General features: G+C 43.8%; 1 protein-coding gene across 4 annotated transcripts in view; it reads right to left on the reverse strand.

The window, feature by feature from the left end:
• LOC129868768 (transcription initiation factor TFIID subunit 6-like) overlaps positions 1-21,101 on the reverse strand; it is a 47,429-nt gene that overhangs the window by 15,234 nt on the left and 11,094 nt on the right. For 2 of the 4 annotated variants that reach the window (XR_008761812.1, XM_055942986.1), the window contains exons 2-8: positions 18,315-18,524; positions 18,025-18,111; positions 14,401-14,554; positions 14,083-14,139; positions 12,305-12,421; positions 9,558-9,679; positions 6,662-6,739 (exon numbers count right to left, since the gene is read on the reverse strand). Coding sequence is in view for 3 of the 4 variants with exons in the window: in XM_055942986.1 (XP_055798961.1) it covers positions 6,662-6,739; positions 9,558-9,679; positions 12,305-12,421; positions 14,083-14,139; positions 14,401-14,554; positions 18,025-18,111; positions 18,315-18,470 (771 nt within the window). In the remaining variant the exon portion in view is untranslated. The remainder of the gene's footprint in view (positions 1-6,661; positions 6,740-9,557; positions 9,680-12,304; positions 12,422-14,082; positions 14,140-14,400; positions 14,555-18,024; positions 18,112-18,314; positions 18,525-21,101) is intronic. The other 2 variants (XM_055942987.1, XM_055942988.1) reach the window with 1 other exon arrangement.

Below are 21,101 nucleotides of genomic sequence, written 5' to 3' on the forward strand. Positions count from 1 at the left end.
TTTTTTTTACGTTGTAGAAAAATAGTGAAGACATTAAAACTATGAAATAACACATATGGAATCATGTAGTAACCAAAAAAAGTGTTAAACAAATAAAAAAAGATTTTTCTTCAAAGTAGCCACATTTTGCCGTGATGACAGCTTTGCACACTTGGCATTCTCTCAACCAGCTTCATGAGGTAATCATCTGGAATGAATTTCAATTAATAGGTGTGCCTAAGTTATTTTTTTTAATGCCTTTGAGCCGATCAGTTGTGTTGTGATAAGATATGGATGGTATACAGAATATAGCCCTATTTGATAAAAGACCAAGTCCATATTATGGCAAGAACAGTCCATTACTTCAAGACATGAAGGTCAGTCAATCCGGAACATTTCAGGTGCAGTCGCAAAAACCATCAGGCTCTATGATGAAACTCTCTCATGAGGAACGCCACAGGAAAGGAAAACCGAGAGTTACCACTGCTGAGGATACGTTCATTAGAGTTACCAGCCTCAGACATTGCAGCCCAAATAAATACTTCACAGAATTCAAGTAACAGACACACCTCAACATCAACTGTTCAGAAGTCCTTCATGGTCGAATTGCTGCAAAGAAACCACTACTAAAGGATACCAACAGAAAGAAGGGACTTGCTTGGCCCAAGAAACACGAGGAATGGACATTAGAACGGTGGAAATCTGTCCTTTGATCTGATGAGTCCAAATTTGAGATTTCTGGTTCCAACCGCCGTGTCTATGTGGTTCCCACCGTGAAGCATGGAGGAGGTGGTGTGATGGTGCTTTGCTGGTGACACTGTCTGTTATTTATTTAGAATTTAAGGCACACAACCAGCATGGTTACTACAGCATTCTGCAGCGATACACCATCCCATCTGGTTTGCGCTTAGTGGGACTATCGTTTGTTTTTAACAGGACAATGACCCAAAACACACCTCCAGGTTGTGTAAGGGCTATTTGACCAAGGAGAGTGATGGAGTGCTGCATCAGATGACCTGGCCTCCACAATCACCCCATCTCAACCAAATTGAGATGGTTTGGGATGAGTTGGACTGCAGAGTGAAGAAAAAGCAGCTCAGCATATGTGGGAACTCCTTCAAGAACGCTGGGAAAGCATTCCAGGTGAAGCTGGTTGAGAGAATGCCAAGAGTGTGTAAAGCTGTCATCAACGTAAAGGGTGGCTACTTTGAAGAATCTCAAATCTAAAATATATTTTGATTTGTTTAACACTTTTTTGGTTACTACATGATTCAATGTGTTATTTCATAGCTTTGATGTCTTCACTACTATTCTACATGACTCATTCAAGACTATCTGTAATCATGGTAGCATCCACATTAATGTACAGTGGTTGCTCAACGAAAACAATTGAGATTATGCAGCGGGATTCAGAGGTCATTTGTGGTTTAGTATGGTACCCTGTGTCACTGCTTCAATGGGCGATATAAACCAAATAGAAACTGATAATTGTGCACGACTTCAAATTGGAATTTCGATGAGCTGAATAATGAGGATGAAGAAGGTGATTGAATTTAGAACAATAGTGTAAGAATTGCTATTCCTCTGTCCTGCACGCACATGATTTTATGAATTCATGAATTAGATCACTTTAGCTGACATGTTGCGGTTCATCTGATGAAGATGCGCATGGGCCTATTTATATGAATTCGGAGGGCAGAAATGATTAAATATTAAAGCGTTAGACCTTCTCACTAAAGGCGTTAGTCATACAAAAGATCCCAGAATGCCTTTTCCGATCGCTCATCTTCAACCATCAGGGAGTCGATGGCTTGAATAGTCTCGCTGGAAATGGAATTCCACTGTAGATGCTGTGTTTTTGGTTGATTGCCAGGCGGCATTGGTGGAGAGTCAGGTGGAGAGCGACCTGTTTAAAAGATATGAGGAAAAAATATTCAATTTGATTTGGAATGGCAAGCCAGCCAAAATTAAAAAGGGCCTATTGTCTCACCCCATGTTCAAGAATGGCCTTCATCCCTTTATTCAGATTACAACCTCTCACTTTTGTTTTTTTGGAAAACGAAATAATCTCAAAAAGATAGTTATTTTTTAAACAAGGACTTGAAAATGAGATCGTGAACTCTGCAAACAACGTTTCCAGTCAGAGAATAAATAAATAAATCATCCATCCACCCATAATGGACTATTAGCAGGACAAAAGACTCTTGCCAAGGAGGGTAGGGGGAGAATTGTATCATTACGGAGTTATGTTTTCAGTTGATGCCAAACAAGTTCGATTGGGCTTAAATCAGGAGACCTACATGAAGAGATGAAAAATATATGTTTTAGATATATTGTAGGTCTATCGTAGGTGTTGTAGGTCTTTTTATTTATTTTACTACATAAAGGTCTACTTATTCTGCTGGCGTCTTGACCCAGTTTATGCCCTCATTTGCAATGCAAACATGGGCGGCAGTGTGTTAGGACTGTAACCACCAGACTTGAAACTGAACCGAGATGGATCCCGAGGCAAATGTTGCTTCTTCATCAACATCTTTATGTTGTAAATAAGAATTTGTTCTTAACTGACTTGCCTAGTTAAATAAAGGTTAAATAATAAATAAATATATAAATGCAGCAAAAAAAGAAACGTCCCCTTTTCAGGATCCTGTCTTTCAAAGATCATTTGTAAAAATCCAAATAACTTCACAGATCTTCATTGTAAAGGGTTTAAACACTGGTTCCCATCCTTGTCCAATGAACCATAAACAATTAATGACATGCACCTGTGGAACGGTCGTTAAGACACTAACAGCTTACAGACGGTAGGCAATTAAGGTCACAGTTATGAAAACTTAGGACACTAAAGAGGCCTTTCTACTGACTCTGAAAAACACCAAAAGAAAGAAGCCCAGGGTCCCTGCTCATCTGCGTGAACATGCCTTAGGCATGCTGCAAGGAGGCATGAGGACTAGATGTGGCCAGGGCAATAAATTGCAATGTCCGTACTGTGAGATGCCTAAGACAGCGCTACAGGGAAACAGGACGGACAGCTGATCGCCCTCGCAGTGGCAGACCACGTGTAACAACACCTGCACAGGATCGGTACATCCGAACATCACACCTGCGGGACAGGTACAGGATGGCAACAACTGCCCGAGTTACACCAGGAACCCACAATCCCTCCATCAGTACTCGGACTGTCCCCAATAGGTTGAGAGAGGCTGGACTGAGGGTTTGTATCCCTGTTGTTAGGCAGGTCCTCACCAGACATCACTGGCAACAACGTCGCCTATGGGCACAAACCCACCGTCGCTGGACCAGACAGGACTGGCAAAAAGTGCTCTTCACTGACGAGTTGCGGTTTTGTCTCACCAGGGGTGATGGTCGGATTCGCGTTTATCGTTGAAGGAATGAACGTTACACGGAGGCCTGTGCTCTGGAGCGGGATCGATTTGGAGGTGGAGGGTCCGTCATGTTCTGGGGCGGTGTATCACAGCATCATCGGATTGAGCTTGTTGTCATTGCAGGCAATCTCAACGCTGTGCGTTACAGGGAAGACATCCTCCTCCCTCATGTGGTACCCTTCCTGCAGGCTCATCCTGACATGACCCTCCAGCATGACAATGCCATACTGCTCGTTCTGTGCGTGATTTCCTGCAAGACAGGAATGTCAGTGTTCTGCCATGGCCAGCGAAGAGCCTGGATCTCAATCCCTTTGAGCTCGTCTGGGACCTGTTGGATCAGAGTGTGAGGGCTAGGGCCATTCCCCCCAGAAATGTCTGGAAACTTGCAGGTGCCTTGGTGGAAGAGTGGGGTAACATCTCACAGCAAGAACTGGCAAATCTAGTGCAGTCCATGAGGAGGAGCTGCATTGGAGTACTTAATGCAGCTGGTGGCCACACCAGATACGGACTGTTACTTTTGATTTTGACCCCTCCTTTGTTCAGGGACACATTATTCAATTTCTGTTAGTCACATGTTTGTGGAACTTGTTCAGTTTATGCCTCAGTTGTTTAATCTTGTTATGTTCATACAAATATTTACACAAGTTAAAAATGCTGAAAATAAACTCAGTTGACAGTGAGAGGATGTTTCTTTTTTTGCTGAGTTTATATAAAATATGTCTTACAGAGCCTTTCCATAAGTCCACTCAAGTTCCTTCAACTGTCTTCTGACTGTGATTAGAGCGATGTTGATGTTGTTCCGTGATGCCAGCAGATTCCAGATGGCCTTTGCCGATCGCCCATCATCTTCAACTATCAGTGAGTCGATAGCTTGAATAGTCTTGCTGGAAATTGTAATGAAAGGCACTATACAAAGTAAATGTTGTATTTATTATGGTCTGACATGTCTGCAGAAATGGTGAAATTTTGTAATGCGTTTTGTTTGGTAAATATTAATTCACATTTGTGGTGCAACTAAATAAACAATGAATTATTTAAATCAATAATTGTCAATATTGTTATTATTATTATTAAGGGAGGGTGGACTGTAACGGCTGTCGCTCTCCTCATCCTCGGACGAGGTGAGGAGAGAAGGATCTTCAGACCAAAATGCAGCTTGAGGGAAATAAGCCATCTTTTTATTTATAACGCTGATGGCAACACGAAAAACAAAACACTTTCAAAAAATACAAAACAAGAAAACGACGTAGACGAAACCTGAACATAAACTTACATAACTAACACGTAACACTTACGGACAGGAAACATACTACATCGAAACGAAACGAAACGAACAACCGAAACAATCCCGTATGGTGTAAGACATAACACAGACACAGGAGACAATCACCCACAAACAAACAGTGAGAAAGCCCTACCTAAATATGACTCTTAATTAGAGGAAAACGCAAACCACCTGCCTCTAATCAAGAGCCATACCAGGCAACCCAAAACCAACATAGAAACAGATAACATAGACTGCCCACCCAAAACTAACGCCCTGACCAATTACACATACAAAAACAACATAAAACTGGTCAGGACCGTTACATGGACAGGGAGTTAAAAAAAAATAACCCCAAAAAGGTTCTTCAAGGAACCATTATAAGTGGTTCTTTGAATAACCTTTTTTCAAGGGTTCATCGAAGAACTTATAGGAGTTCCCCCACAGTTTCAATTTGAAGATCCCCTATAGGATACTCCAGGAACCTTTTCTTTTTAGAGTGTAGGAGCAAATGTCAGTTGGCTTTTCATAGCCGAGCATTCAGAGGTCAAGACAGCAAGTGCGTGAGAGAGAGAGCGAGAGAATATCGAAACACATACAGTAACGCATGTTAAGGAGTTCTGATCTGTTATGCAACAATTAGTTTAATAGCCTGGCTACCGTGTGAAAATCCCCCCCAACAAGCAATAGACTACCCGCGTGTGGTCAACTATTTCAGCACCGTTTCGCGCTGCTGAGACAAGCAAGACTACTTAGTAAACAGAAACCTTTTAAAACATTTTTTTTTTTTAACCCTGCATTATAATTGTATAAAAGCACCTTAGATATGAGTTTAGAATCCTCTAAATGTAATTAGATCTACTACTGTCAAAGGACATTTTATGAATCTGCCAGTATTTCCATTTAGAGATTCCGGTAAAGAAATGTGCATGTAGAGGGGTAACTTTCTTCACCAGTTCTCTTACCATTTTGTACAATTGTGTGATTAACCTACCAGTTGGTGTAACTGTAATGTTAATTCTCTTGAGAGGAATTTTGCTCTTCACTATCACAATATTAAAAACTTTCAAATGCATTAATTAATTAAATCCCTTTAGCCGACATATTGCGGTTCATCTGATGAAGGATTGACTCGATCTATAAGCCCAAATAAGATACACTTCAAGAAAGGGAGCACATAACTGTAGAAAACGGTTGCAGGTCGGAGGGCCATCTAACAAGTGCAGATTGGAGGGCCATCAAGCAAAACAGACCAATAAAACACGGGTAAACGGCGGGAGTATCTATGACTGAGGACTGGGTAGGGTAGGGGGCCCACGCCCTCCACTTCTCCCTTCCCTCGGCAAGGGGTTCTGGGCCAGGAGGTTTGGGAGGGTGGCTTTGGCTCTAGCCCGATCTCAGATCCCCGCATCTCCATGTCGCCTGGGTTGCGCCCGACCGGCTCCATCCCCCCGTTTCATCGTTAGGCACGGCCGCATGGTGCACCCCCTTTCCCCATTAGGCACGGCCGCATGGCGCACCCTCAATATCAGGGTGCACATGGACCTATTTATATAGGTTATGGAGGATTCATGGTTTAGGCTGGGTTCGTGCAGATAACCAAGAATTCTACAACGTTTGAAATAAGACTGACGTAATGTAAAGAATAATTAATTAATAGAAGACTAATTGATCAGATATTAAAATATCTGAAGAGTTATATTCAGAAAATTATAACTTTGGAATCTGAAGATTTTCCGTGGTGCCCCGACATCCTAGTTAATTAAATTTACACGATTAGTTTAATCACGTAATAATAATTACAGAGAATTGATTTGATAAAATAACAGTCTTCACCTTTAATGATGACAAAGACACGACAGTGGCCTTATCATTAAAACCACTTTTATCTGGGAGATTCTTCTCCTAGTCACAAAAGTGCTCCCAAAATAAAACTCCTGGTTGCACAGCTAAATACTTTGTTTCATATGCGACCAAATTGGTTGCACCTTAGAGCCCTGGGTGAGAGTAATTGACAGGAAAAACAGCTCACCCCTTCAGAAATAAAAGTGCTGAATCTGGGAAGCATCTGGTAGAGCCCGGGGTCTGTGGCGATACTCTGTAGAGCCTCCTGAAGGAGAGAAGAGACGCATACTGGGTCAGAGAGATGACGTGATGCGAAAATAAGAAAACCACACACGCACGCACACATACACTACCGTTCCAAAAGTTTGGGTTAGAGTGTCTAGTTTGAGAAACAGACGCCTCACAAGTCCTCAACTGGCAGCTTGATAGTACCCTCCAAACTCTGACCCTGGTTCTCGACCCCGCCCTGTGCAACTGGGTCCTGGACTTCCTGACGGGCCGCCCCCCAGGTGGTGAGGGTAGGAAATAACATCTCCACACCGCTGATCCTCAACACTGGGGCCCCACAAGGGTGCGTTCTCAGCCCTCTCCTGTACTCCCTTGTTCACCCATGACTGCGTGGCCATGCACGCCTCCAACTCAATCATCAAGTTTGCAGACGACACAACAGTGGTAGGAATTATTACCAACAACGACGAGACGACCTACAGGGAGGAGGTGAGGGCCCTCGGAGTGTGGTGTCAGGAAAATAACCTCACACTCAATGTCAACAAAACAAAGGAGATGATCGTGGACTTCAGGAAACAGCAGAGGGAGCAGCCCCCTATCTACATCGACGGGACAGTAGTGAAGGTGGAAAGTTAAGTTCCTCGGTGTACACATCATGGACAAAATGAAATGATCCACCCACACGGACAGCGTGGTGACCACCCGATGTCACAGGAAGGCCAAAAAGATCATCAAGGACAACAACCACCTTAGCCACTGCCTGTTCAACCCGCTATCATCCAGAAGGCGAGGTCAGTACAGGTGTATCAATGCTGGGACCGAGAGACTGAAAAACAGCTTCTATCTCAAGGCCATCAGACTGTTAAACAGCCATCACTAACATTAAGTGGCTGCTGCCAACATACTGACTCAAATCTCTAGCCACTTTAATAATTAAAAATTGGATGTAATAAATGTATCACTAGTCACTTTAAACAATGACACTTTATATAATGTTTACATACCCTACTTTGCTCATCTCATATGTATATACTGTACTCTATACCATCTACTGCATCTGCCTATGCCGTTCGGCCATCGCTCATCCATATATTTATATGTACATATTCTTCTTCAATCCTTTACACTTGTGTGTATAAGGCAGTTGTTGTGAAATTGTTAGATATTACTGCATGGTCGGAACTGGAAGCACAAGCATTTCCCTACACTCGCATTAACATCTGCTAACCATCTGTATGTGACCAAAAATTTGATTTTGACTTGATTTGAATGGTGAACCATCATATTTTTGGACTGAAGATCTACTAATGAAAGAGAAGGATTGCCGTTTTGAATTTGGTCTAGTTTGTGTGGAAGAAGCGGAAAAACGGTTGTTATCCATCAATAATGATAAGCCACCAGGTATAGAAAACCTGGTTGGGAGACTATTGAGAATGGTAGCAGACTGTATTGCAAAGTTGTGAAGATGGGGAGAGGTACACTGCATGCCCAAAAGTATGTAGACACAGTCCAACATGGGTGCTCAAACATCTCATTCCAAAAGCATGGGCATTAAAATGGAGTTGGTCCCCCCTTTGCTGCTATAACAGCCTCCACTCTTCTGGATGTTGAAACATCTAGTGGAAAGCCTTCTCAGAAGAGTGGAGGCACTTTGAACCAAACACATTGCTTTTGTTTTTTTTCATTCTGACACTGCGGGGACTTGCTTCCATTCAGCCACAAGAGCATAAGTAAGGTTGGGCACGGATGTTGGGCGATTAGGCCTGATTCGCAGTCCGCGTTCCAATTCATTCCAAAGGTGTTCGATGGAGTTGAGGTCAGGGCCAGTCAAGTTCTTCCACACCAATTTCGACAAATCATTTCTGCATGGACCTCGCTTCGTGCACGGGGGCATTGTCATTCTGAAACTGGAAAGGTCCTTCCCTTAACTGTTGCCACAAAGTTGGAAGCACAGAATCGTCTAGAATGTTATTGTATGCTGTAGTGTTAAGATTTCCCTTCACTGGAACTAAGGGGCCTAGCCCGAACCATGAAAAACAGCCACAGATCATTATTCCTCCTACACCAAACTTTACAGTTGGCACTAAGCATTCGGGCAGGTAGCGTTCTCCTGGCATCCGCCAATCCCAGATTCATCCGTCAGACTGCCAGATGGTAAAGCGTGATTCAACATTCCAGTGAAAGTGTTTCCACTGCTCCAGAGTCCAGTGGCGTCAACCGACGCTTGGCATTGCGCATGGTGATCTTAGGCTTGTGTGCGGCTGCTCGGCCATGGAAACCCATTTCATGAAGCTCCTGACGAACAGTTCTTGTGCTGAAGTTGCTTCCAGAGAGAGTTTGGAACTCTGTAGTGAGTGTTGCAACCGAGGACAGAATATTTACACGCTACTCGCTTCAGCACTTGGCAGTCCAGTTCTGTGAGCTTGTGTGGCCTACCAATTCGCGGCTGAGCCGTTGTTGCTCCTAGACCTGTCCACTTCACAATAACAGCACTTACAGTTGACCAGGGAACCTCTAGTCTAGCAGGGCGGAAATTTGACCAATTGACTTGTTGGAAAGGTGGCGTCCTATGAATGTGGCACGTTGAAAGTGACCGAGCTCTTCAATATGGGCCATTCTACTGCCAATGTTTTCCTATGGAGATTGCAATGGCTGTGTGCTCAATTTTATACACCTGTCAGCAACAAGTGTGTCTGAAATAGCCAAATCCACTAATTAAGCCATGTGGTGTAGCTATTCTATTTGTATTGGTTTTTTTCACAGTCTTTTGCTCATCTTTATCAAGTGTGCCAATCACTTTGGAGGCGACACATGCGCACATACACAAATGCACACTCAATAAACAGTTGACTCACAGCTCTCTTGGCCTCACAGGACCCGACGCAGGCCTCCGTGATCTCCTTGTAGTAGAGCTGCTGTTCCACTGAGAGCTCGTGAGTACTGCGAGGCTTCATCCTCATCAGACCATCCTTCTTACCTGGGAAGAGGGGGGGGGGGGTAGAAAAACACACAGGGAAAGAGAGAGAGATGCAAACAAACGTTTATTAAATAGGAATTGCTTTTCCTTAAAAATGGGGCTGTCTGCAGCTGCTACATCAATTGTTGGACTTATAAGTTAATGATATATATTCTTCAAGAATCAATGGGTACAACTTAGAAATGCCTCATGAGCTTAGTTCAACTGTTGTACCCCATCAGAACCCTGTTACGTTCCCCAACAAGAAACCCAAGTCGCTCAAACAGATAGGGGAACTAACAAAGAGTCACTGACCAACATCCAAAACAGGTGGGGTATTAGGAGGGGTTCTGAAAGACACTCATGGCAGTGTTGTCGTGGAAATATTCGGTCAATCATATTTCACAAATACCGGAGCCTGTGAGTTCAAATAGACTTTTCATTACTTCATAACAAAAGCCGAGCTGGTTCATGAATACAACTGCCTTCCAGTCTTGGCACAGACTACTTATACATTTGTCCTCCTTATGTCACACTCATAGTAACTCCTCTTAATGGCTCATCACCTCTGGCATTTAGCCACCGTTATCATATTGCCTTCATATTAGGACATGGAACCCGTAGAGCCACAGAAATAGACACAAATAGACCTGCACTCACCTTAAGCCAGGTTCATGCATGTAGGACAATAGTAACAGACCTTGGCACTCTACAGGAATAACCATACATGTCATCCTGCTAACTCCTCTGAAAGGGACACCCTTGTTCTGGAAAAGACCCAAGATGTGTAACCACAGCAACAGTACATAGTAGGCCATAACACAGTTACAGGAATAACCAGTCGTGTCCAACCCCCAGACAGGTGCATGTCTAATGGTGTCTAATGATCCAGAGCACATATAGAATGCGCTAGTTTTGCTGGCTCCTTCTGAAATAAATAATTGCCACATATGTACTGAAAAATTCACAATAGTGTCCACTGAAAGTTGACTACCAACAGCAACTTAATAGACACCCACCATGAGCGCACACTAAATTTGCCCAAGAAAAGGCAAACAAAAGAAAAACCTACACCAGGAAGCAAACCACAAAGGTGGAGCAAAATGAAATCGGGGAAATCAGTTCAAGGATTGTTGGTCTAGAAATCAAAATAGGGAGAGCCAACTAAAGGTATTAACCCTCTGCATCTATTAAAACCACTGGAGCACTTGGCCAGCCACTCTTAAATAGCACCTGGGCCAGCACAGGTGAAACACCTTCCCACTAACGAGATGGCAACCAGCACAGATGTAACGCATACTGACTATCGGTGCGCCCTTTGTGCTAACAAGCTATACGTGCTAAAGTCCAATCTCAAAACAAATGTAAAAACCAAAGCCTATAACAACCCAACATATAAGCTTGTTTTACGCCAAAGTAAATGTAAAAAATAAAACACTGTATAATAGCCTCAAAACATGGTTAAAATGTTGATATCTTAGATGGTCATACATCCATATCAAATCAAATTTCATTTGTCACATGCACCAAATACAACAGGTGTAGGTAGACCTTACAGTGAAATGCTTACTTACAAGCCCTTCATTTTCCTTAATTGCATTGTTGGTTAAGTAAATAATAACAGTAAGAAATAATTAAAGAAAAGCAGTAAAATAACAATAGCGAGGCTATATACAGGGAGTACCGGTACAGAATCAATGTGCGGGGGCACCGGTTAGTAGAGGTAATATGTACATGTAGGTAGAGTTAGTGACTATGCATAGATAATAAAGAGAGAATAGCAGCAGCATAAAAGAAGGGGGGGGGCGGAAATGCAAATAGTCTGGGTAGCCATTTGATTAGCTGTTCAGGAGTCTTATGGCTTGGGGGTAGAAGCTGTTAAGAAGTCTTTTGGACCTAGACTTGGCGCTCCGGTACCGCTTGCCGTGCGGTAGCAGAGAGAACAGTCTGTGGCTAGGGTGGCTGGAGTCCATCTCAAAAAGTTGTTTGAATAGCCTAAAAACGTAAGGTAGCCAGGGGACTAATAACGAGAGAGAACAAACAACATCAATGGCGTACAGAACAATCTAGTTTAAGCTTATAAAAAAATGTATGATCCGTGCGAGGCGGACAAATCTCTCCATTTGAGGTTGAAAACCAAATGGCCAATAACCTATCCTCCTACTAGGTCTATCATACAAGCTTTAAGACAAATCCAAGTTGTGAATAGTAGCCTATTTCCCAAATATTCTAATACGGTTGCCCTAAAGTTGCCGCTTTCAAAAAGAACGAGAATGAAAGTCGAAGTCTATAGGCTATTCTCAAATCACAGTTTTATTAGAGACAAAACAAACAGCCTATTAAGAGAGTAGGATGAGACAAAGCAATTATTATCCAGTTCTGAAGACGGTAGACTTTGCTTCTATCCAGTCCATGATTTATAAATGAATTCACTTACGGTAAGACAGCCCGTTCCTCATCAGTTGCGACACACACACGTGGTTTGCTTTGTCCCACACATAAAATTAAATAAATCTCTATTTCATATTTTAGAGCAAATAATCCAACTCTACTTGTGCATGTACAATTTTAAGATGGCATACAGTACCGACACACAGACAGACGGATAGCGAGACAGTAGACATTACAAACAGAGAATACACTGACCTTTAGCCTCTGCAGATGTAGCTCCCTGGCCCTTCTGGATGGAGCCCTCCTCCTCCTGACCAGGCTTGACCGCTTTGAGAGGCTCTGTAGATTCAGTCTTCTGCTGCTCTTTGGGGGCTGAGGGAAAGAGAAGGGGACAGAAGGGTGATGGTATACAGTGCATTCGGAAAGCATTCAGACCCCTTCACTTTTTCCATATTTTGTTACGTTACAGTCTTATTCTAAAATGGATAAAATTGTTTTTTTCCCTCATCAATCTTAACACAATACCCCATAATGACAAAGTATTCAGACTCTTTACTCAGTCCTTTGTTCAAGCACCTTTGGCAGCGATTACAGCCTCGAGTCTTCTTGGGTATGACGCTACAAGCTTGGCACACCAGTATTTGGGGATTCTTTCCCATTATTCTCTGCAGATCCTCTCAAGCTCTGTCTGGTTGGATGGGGAGCGTCGCTGCACAGCTATTTTCAGGTCTCTCCAGAGATGTTCGATCGAGTTCAAGTCCGGGCTCTGGCTGGGCCACTCAAGAACATTTAGCCATTCCTGTGTTGTCTTGGCTGTGTGCTTAGGGTCGTTGTCCTGTTGGAAAGTGACCCTTCACCCCGGTCTGAGGTCCTGAGTGCTCTGGAGCAGGTTTTCATCAAGGATCTCTCTGTACTTTGCTCCGTTCATCTTTGCCTTGATCCTGACTAGTCTCCCAGTCCCTGAAAAACATCTCCACAGCATGATGCTGCCACCACCATGCTTCCCCGTAGCCCGTAGGGATGATGCAAGGTTTCCTCCAGACGTGAAACTTGGCATTCAGGCCAAAAAAGTGACATCTTGGTTTCATCAGACCAGATAATCTTGTTTCGCATGGTCTGAGTCCTTTAGGTGCCTTTTGGCAAACTCCAAGCGGGCTGTCATGTGCCTTTTACTGAGGAGTGGCTTCCGTCTTGCCAAACTACCATGAAGACCTGATTGGTGGAGTGCTGCAGAGATGGTTGTTCTTCTCCCATCTCCACAGAGGAACTCTAGAGCTCTGTCAGAGTGACCATTGGGTTCTTTGTCACCTCCCTGAACAAGGCCCTTCTCCCCTGATTGCTCAGTCAGGCCGGGCAGCCAGCTCTAGGTAGTCTTGGTGGTTCCAAACTTTTTCCATTTAAGAATGATGGAGACCACTGTGTTCTTGGGGACCTTCAATGCTGAAGACATTTTTTGGTACCCTTCCCCAGATCTGTGCTTCGACACAATCCGGTCTCGGAGCTCTACAGACAATTCCTTCGACCTCATGGCTTGGTTTTTGCTGACATGCACTATCGACTGTGGGACCATATAAAGACGTGTGTGCCTTTCCAAAGCATGTTCCATCCATTGAATGTACTACAGGTGGACTCCAAGTTGTAGAAACATCTCAAGGATGATCAATGAAAACAGGATGCACCTGAGCTCAATTTCAAATGGGTCTGAATACTTATGTAAATAAGGTATTTCTGATTTTTTATTGGTAATACATTTGCAAAAAAAATATATATGTTTTCACTTTTCATTATGGAGTATTGTGTGTAGATTGCCGAGGATTTTTTAAATTATTTAATCCATTTTAGAATAAGGCTGTACCTTAACAAAATGTGGAAAAAGTCAAGGGGTCTGAATACTTTCCGAAGGCACTGTATACATAGTGTAAATATACACATACTGCAAATGTGGTTGTTTGAAGAATTATGCTGCTTTTCTCAAGTAGATGATAGAGAAAAACGGACATAGACAAACACAGACAGACAAACAGACGTCTCACCTGGGGGTGGGTTCTCTGGTATAGCAGGCTGGACACCTTCAATACTTAACCAGTGAGCTGAGGAACAGAAAACAAGAGAGAGGAGAGTTACAAGAGCTTGTATGATCAACAAAATCAAAAACTGTCATAGGACGTGTAGATAACACAGTACACGTGAATCTTCTTACTCAATGTAATCAACATCAGTAAAGGTATACCTTTGAAATAGTTTAAGATAGAGATATATATATATCTCTATCTCTCTCTCTATATATCTATATTAGTTGTGTTTTTATAAACCCCCCCCCCCCCCCCCCCCAAAAAACACAATAATAATACCTTTGAGAGAAACGTCAAGGGGGACTCTAGGGAGGGGTGTGTTGATGATGTCACTGAGGTCCACCTCATTCTCCTCGTAGAAGTGAAGCTCTCTCCCTCCTCCACTGGCGAAGCGGAACGGGATGAATTCCTGCGACTGGAAGCCATAGAGAGGCTGTGAAGGAGAGAGGACAGAGAGGCGGCCGCTATGAACCCAAGCACTGGGATGACTAATATTGTGATGGCTGTATAGATACAGACAAACTGAAATGGTGCAGGGACCAGTGTAGTGACTTCCATCAATAACTACAATGCCTTCGGAAAGTATTCAGACCCCTTGACTTTTTCCACATTTTGTTAGGTAAAAAATGTATTCTAAAATGTATTTAATCGTTTCCCCTCCCCTCAATCGACACACAATACCCCATAATGACAAAGCAAAAACAGGTTTTTAGAAATGTAAGCAAATGTATAAAAAAAAAAATATATATATATATACACTGCTCAAAAAAATAAAGGGAACACTTAAACAACACAATGTAACTCCAAGTCAATCACACTTCTGTGAAATCAAACTGTACACTTAGGAAGCAACACTGATTGACAATAAATATCACATGCTGTTGTGCAAATGGAATAGACAAAAGGTGGAAATTGTAGGCAATTAGCAAGACATCCCCAAAAAAGGAGTGATTCTGCAGGTGGTGACCACAGACCACTTCTCAGTTCCTATGCTTCCTGGCTGATGTTTTGGTCACTTTTGAATGCTGGCGGTGCTCTCACTCTAGTGGTAGCATGAGACGGAGTCTACAACCCACACAAGTGGCTCAGGTAGTGCAGTTCATCCAGGATGGCACATCAATGCGAGCTGTGGCAAAAAGGTTTGCTGTGTCTGTCAGCATAGTGTCCAGAGCATGGAGGCGCTACCAGGAGACAGGCCAGTACATCAGGAGACGTGGAGGAGGCCGTAGGAGGGCAACAACCCAGCAGCAGGACCGCTACCTCCGCCTTTGTGCAAGGAGGTGCACTGCCAGAGCCCTGCAAAATGACCTCCAGCAGGCCACAAATGTGCATGTGTCAGCATATGGTCTCACAAGGGGTCTGAGGATCTCATCTCGGTACCTAATGGCAGTCAGGCTACCTCTGGCGAGCACATGGAGGGCTGTGCGGCCCCACAAAGAAATGCGACCCCACACCATGACTGACCCATCGCCAAACCGGTCATGCTGGAGGATGTTGCAGGCAGCAGAACGTTCTCCACGGCGTCTCCAGACTCTGTCACATGTGCTCAGTGTGAACCTGCTTTCATCTGTGAAGAGCACAGGGCGCCAGTGGCGAATTTGCCAATCTTGGTGTTCTCTGGCAAATGCCAAATGTCCTGCACGGTGTTGGGCTGTGAGCACAACCCCCACCTGTGGACGTCGGGCCCTCATACCACCCTCATGGAGTCTGTTTCTGACCGTTTGAGCAGACACATGCACATTTGTGGCCTGCTAGAGGTCATTTTGCAGGGCTCTGGCAGTGCACCTCCTTGCACAAAGGCGGAGGTAGGGGTCCTGCTGCTGGGTTGTTGCCCTCCTACGGCCTCCTCCACGTCTCCTGATGTACTGGCCTGTCTCCTGGTAGCGCCTCCATGCTCTGGACACTACGCTGACAGACACAGCAAACCTTTTTGCCACAGCTCGCATTGATGTGCCATCCTGGATGAACTGCACTACCTGAGCCACTTGTGTGGGTTGTAGACTCCGTCTCATGCTACCACTAGAGTGAGAGCACCGCCAGCATTCAAAAGTGACCAAAACATCAGCCAGGAAGCATAGGAACTGAGAAGTGGTCTGTGGTCACCACCTGCAGAATCACTCCTTTTTTGGGGGTGTCTTGCTAATTGCCTATAATTTCCACCTTTTGTCTATTCCATTTGCACAACAGCATGTGAAATTTATTGTCAATCAGTGTTGCTTCCTAAGTGGACAGTTTGTTTTCACAGAAGTGTGATTGACTTGGAGTTACATTGTGTTGTTTAAGTGTTCCCTTTATTTTTTTGAGCAGTGTATATATATATATATATATATATATATATATATATATATATATATATATATATATATATATATATATATATATGAAATATCACATTTACGTAAGAATTCAAACTCTTTACTCAGTACTTTGTTGAAGCACCTTTGGCAGCAATTACAGCCTTGAGTCTTCTTGGGTAGGATGCTACAAGCTTGGCACACATGTATTTGGGGATTTTCATCCATTCTTCTCTGCAGATCCTATCAAGCTCTGTCAGGTTGGATGGGGAGCGATGCTGCACAGGTATTTTCAGGTCTCTCCAGAGATGTTTGATCGGGTTCAAGTCCGGGCTCTGGCTGGGCCACTCAAGGATATTCAGAGACTTGTCCCGAAGCCACTCCTGCGTTGTCTTGGCTGTGTGCTTAAGGTCATTGTCCTGTTGGAAGGCGAACCTTCACCCCAGTCTGAGGTCCTGAGCGCTCTGGAGCAGGTTTTCATCAAGGATCTCTCTGTACTTTGCTCCGTTCATCTTTGCCTTGATCCTGACTAATCTCCCAGTCCCTGAAAAACATCTCCACAGCATGATGCTGCCACCACCATGCTTCACCGAAGGGATGGTGCCGCGTTCCCCCCAGACGTGACACTTGGCATTCAGGACAAAAAGTTCAATCTTGGTTTCATCAGACTAAAGAATCTTGTTTCTCATGGTCTGAGGGTCTTTAATTCCTTTTGGCAAACTCCAAGTGGGCTGTCATGTGCCTTTTACTGAGGAGTGGCTTCTGTCTGGCCACTCTACCATAAAGGCCTGATTGGTGGAGTGCTGCAGAGATGGTTGTCCTTCTAGAAGATTGTCCCATCTCCACAGAGACACTCTAGAGCTCTGTCAGAGTGACAATCGCTGACCAAGGCCCTTTTCCTCAGATTGCTCAGTTTGGCCGGGCAGCCAGCTCTAGGAAGAGTCTTGGTGGTTCCAAACTTTTTCCATTTAAGAATGATGGAGGCCACTGTGTTCTTGGGGACCCAGATCTGTGCTTCTACACAATCCTGTCTCGGAGCTCTACAGACAATTCCTTCGACCTCATGGCTTGGTTTTTGCTTTGACATACACTGTCAACTGTGGGACCTTATATAGACAGGTGTGTGCCTTTCCAAATCATGTCCAATCAATTGAATTTGCCACAGGGGGACTACAATCAAGTTGTATAAACAGCTCAAGGATGATCAATGGAAACAAGATGCACTTGACCTCAATTACGTGTCTCATAGCAAAGTGTCTGAATACTGATGTAAATATGTTATCTGTTGTTTTTTGCAAAAACGTTTAAAAAACAGTTTTCGCATTATGGGGTATTGTGTGTAGATTGCTGACCATTTTTTTTATCCATTTTAGAATAAGGCTGTAACGTAACAAAATGTGGAAAAAGTCAAGGGGGTCTGAATGTTTTCCAAAGGCACAGTATACCACCAATTGATTGATATCATTAAATTGACAAGTCTGCTTATGCAAATTAAACCTGAAATGCTCCTTTCAATATAGCCTATATACTGTACTTCATTGAGGTCCTGCAAAAAGTTCTCCAAAGAAAGAACCATTTCTCCATGATGGCGTAGTATAGTCCCCCTCACCTCTACATTCTTCAGTTTAAGAGCGTGATCTATGTCGCTGGTCGTCAGTTTACATCTCTTTCCGTGGTGCATAAACTTCAACGCGTCCTGGAAGACAAAGGGAGGGGGAAAACAGAAGATATGAGCAAAGGATCACATTTCATAACACAATTACCCTGTGTTCATTGGTATTGATATGAACTGAGGTGCGACATGTCAGAATGAGTCGTCCAATAAGATCACCGTTTATCATTCTCTGTTGCAAATCATTTTGCTACTGTGTGCCCTACGGAACACGGCCCTGTTCTTACCTGGGCGATCTCCTTTATTCTGTAGCTGACCTCCTCGCTCAGGGTGGCACAGCTCTCCTCCTGTAGCTGCCCCACTCCTATGGACTCTGCCATGGCCTTCATTGACTCCGTGGGCAGAACCACAGTGCACTGCTTCGGCCTCCGCTCCTCAGCCATGGTGGCTTTTGGATAAGAGAGATAGCGCAGAGGTCAACGAGGAGGCATGTCAAGCTGAAAGAAAACGTACAGTTACTTATGACTATAACTACTGTTTCCTGAAGAAAGGAAACGAGGTAAAACACAGTTATGGGGAGTTGGCATGATTGCGCCTTCTGCTGAAGACAATTAGAATCACGCCTGATAAGGCCGCCTTCCACAGGTGATAACCCGAAGCCCGGATTAATTCCTTCAATTCAGTACCGAGCTTCACCGAGTCCAGAACTGGGCGGTGTGGGCCGAACAGTGGTTGTACGTTGTTTCCCTCCTTCAGTAAACAGTAGTTTTGGTCATCTGTACGTTCCCTTTTAGTCGATCAACTCGGTTCAACACAGCTACGGGGATACAAAATCACGCCCAAGACGACCCCAGTGGACACCAAATGAAATGGTCCACGGCAGTCTACCCAGAGTTACAACCCAACAGGAAAATGTGCGGTACCCAGGTATTGCACAATCTACACACTGCCAAATGACCCTCTCCCTCTCCAGCCGTAAGCACAGTGTAAACCGTTAGGTAATTCCTGCCTCCTGCTGTCATATGCCAGAGAAATAGACTCCACAATCCAGTGGGAGAGATGCTGTTTAGAAATGCTCAATGTACATACGTAACGCTCGTACCGGACATGTAACACCCGCTGCTCCTCAGAAGCAAACAGAGGCGGCAAAAAGGGAAAAAGCTCAAAAGCTAGAGGCCTGTAGGACATTCATGACCTTAAGGGCATCCTTAGAGTCTACTTTTTTCTTTTACAATGAGAACGTGTGTGCCTAATTTGACAAATGTAGATGCACACAAAGACATTTAGGAGCCCAATGAAACATTTTGAGGTACTAAAGCTTTTTTTTCTTCTAGGTTCACTGGTGCTCCTAAATCAAAATTCCAGGTCAGGTCACACAGCAAAATATTTAGGCGCATATGCTAGTAACAGGGTTCATACACATTTTGACAGATGGAATCTCATGATTTTCCCATCACTTTTAACCAAATTTCTATGACCAACAATTGGTTGCGTTTCTCTATACAAAAGTAAGTGTAATGTGGTATCAACACTGGGAGGCTGCTCTCTCGTCCCATGTACCATCTCCTGTCATTGCGCAAGGCACTTCATTCTACAAAGTAGAATGAATACCTGTTAGGCAACTGTATAAAACGCATGTGGTAAACCCTCAGTCTGGAGAGCTACTGGGTGTGCAGGCTTTTCATCAAGCCCTGCTCAAACACATCAGAGACAGTTTTATCAAGATCCGGTTGAGCAGCTCATTTCTAAAACGTGGGTTGCTAAGGCATCCACATGCTTCCCAGCCTAAACAGTTCGACAGAGTTGGTGCATATATTAGCATGACATTATGTGACGCTTTTGTTCGTTTTGGACTTCGGTGAGTGCACGCAACATTTTTTCTGGGGGCAAGCTGAATTCGGAGTCGAAGTCTATGATCCTGGTCAACAGTAGGGATTCTTCAATAAAGTCTTTGTTGTCATTCAACAAGAGACGACTCATTTTCATGCACATTTTTTCATGGAGAAATACAGCACCAAATATCTTAGTTAGATGTAAAATTGCACGACTAAGATCTCCTTGGCAAAATTAATGACAGATTTTGTCTTTGATTCATTCGGACTATTTTGAGGTAATGTATACTGGCTATGCGTTTCAAAATGGACAAACGGTCATATTGACGCTTTTTTCTCGTTTTTCAAGCTAAGGTCATTTAAGGGAGTATGCAAGTACACGTGTTCGGTTCGGCTAGCCGAGTTCAGCTAGGCACCAGCTGAACTGAAGCATGCTGACACCTTTAGAGGTGGACAGGAATAAAAGCCTGCACACCTATTAGCCCTCCTAAAAGATGGTTGACCCGCCTTGACGTAAAACATTACAACCAAATATGACATGTTCCGGGTAGCCTCCGACAACAACATCGACGAAAACACTGATACGGTGACTGAGTTTATCAGGAATTGTATTGGAGATGATGTACCCACTGTGACTATCAAAACGTACCCTAACCAGAAACAGTGGATTGTTGAAATACCGAAAGCGCGAACTACAGTATTTAACTATGGCAAGGTGACTGGTAATATGGCCGAATACAAACAGTGTAGTTACTCCCTCCGTAAGGCAATCAGGCAAAATGTCAGTATAGAGACAATATTGAGTCACAATTCAACGGCTCAGACACGAGATGTATGTGGCAGGGTCTACAGACAATTAATCCACACATAAAACGGTCAACCGAATCGTTTCTAGTCATCTCTCCTCCTTCCAGGCCTTTTCATCTTTGAACTTATATGGTGATTGGCATCTAAACTTTCATAGTATTACCATGACGACCGGCAACACAGTTCGTCTTTCAATCACCCACGTGGGTATAACCAATGAGGAAATGGCACGAGGGTACCTGCTTCTATAAAACAATGATGAGATGGGAGAGGCAGGACTTGCAGTGCGATCTGCCTCAGAAATAGAAAGTACTTCTATTTTAGCCCTTGGCAACGCACACACTCGTTGATACGCGCGAGCAGTGTGGGTGCCATAATTGAATAACATGGATTTCAAAATGTATTTTGCAATGCTCGCACATGCGACGCGGGCGG

This window comes from Salvelinus fontinalis, chromosome 13 (genome assembly GCF_029448725.1).
Source record: "Salvelinus fontinalis isolate EN_2023a chromosome 13, ASM2944872v1, whole genome shotgun sequence".
NCBI classification, from domain to species: domain Eukaryota; kingdom Metazoa; phylum Chordata; class Actinopteri; order Salmoniformes; family Salmonidae; genus Salvelinus; species Salvelinus fontinalis.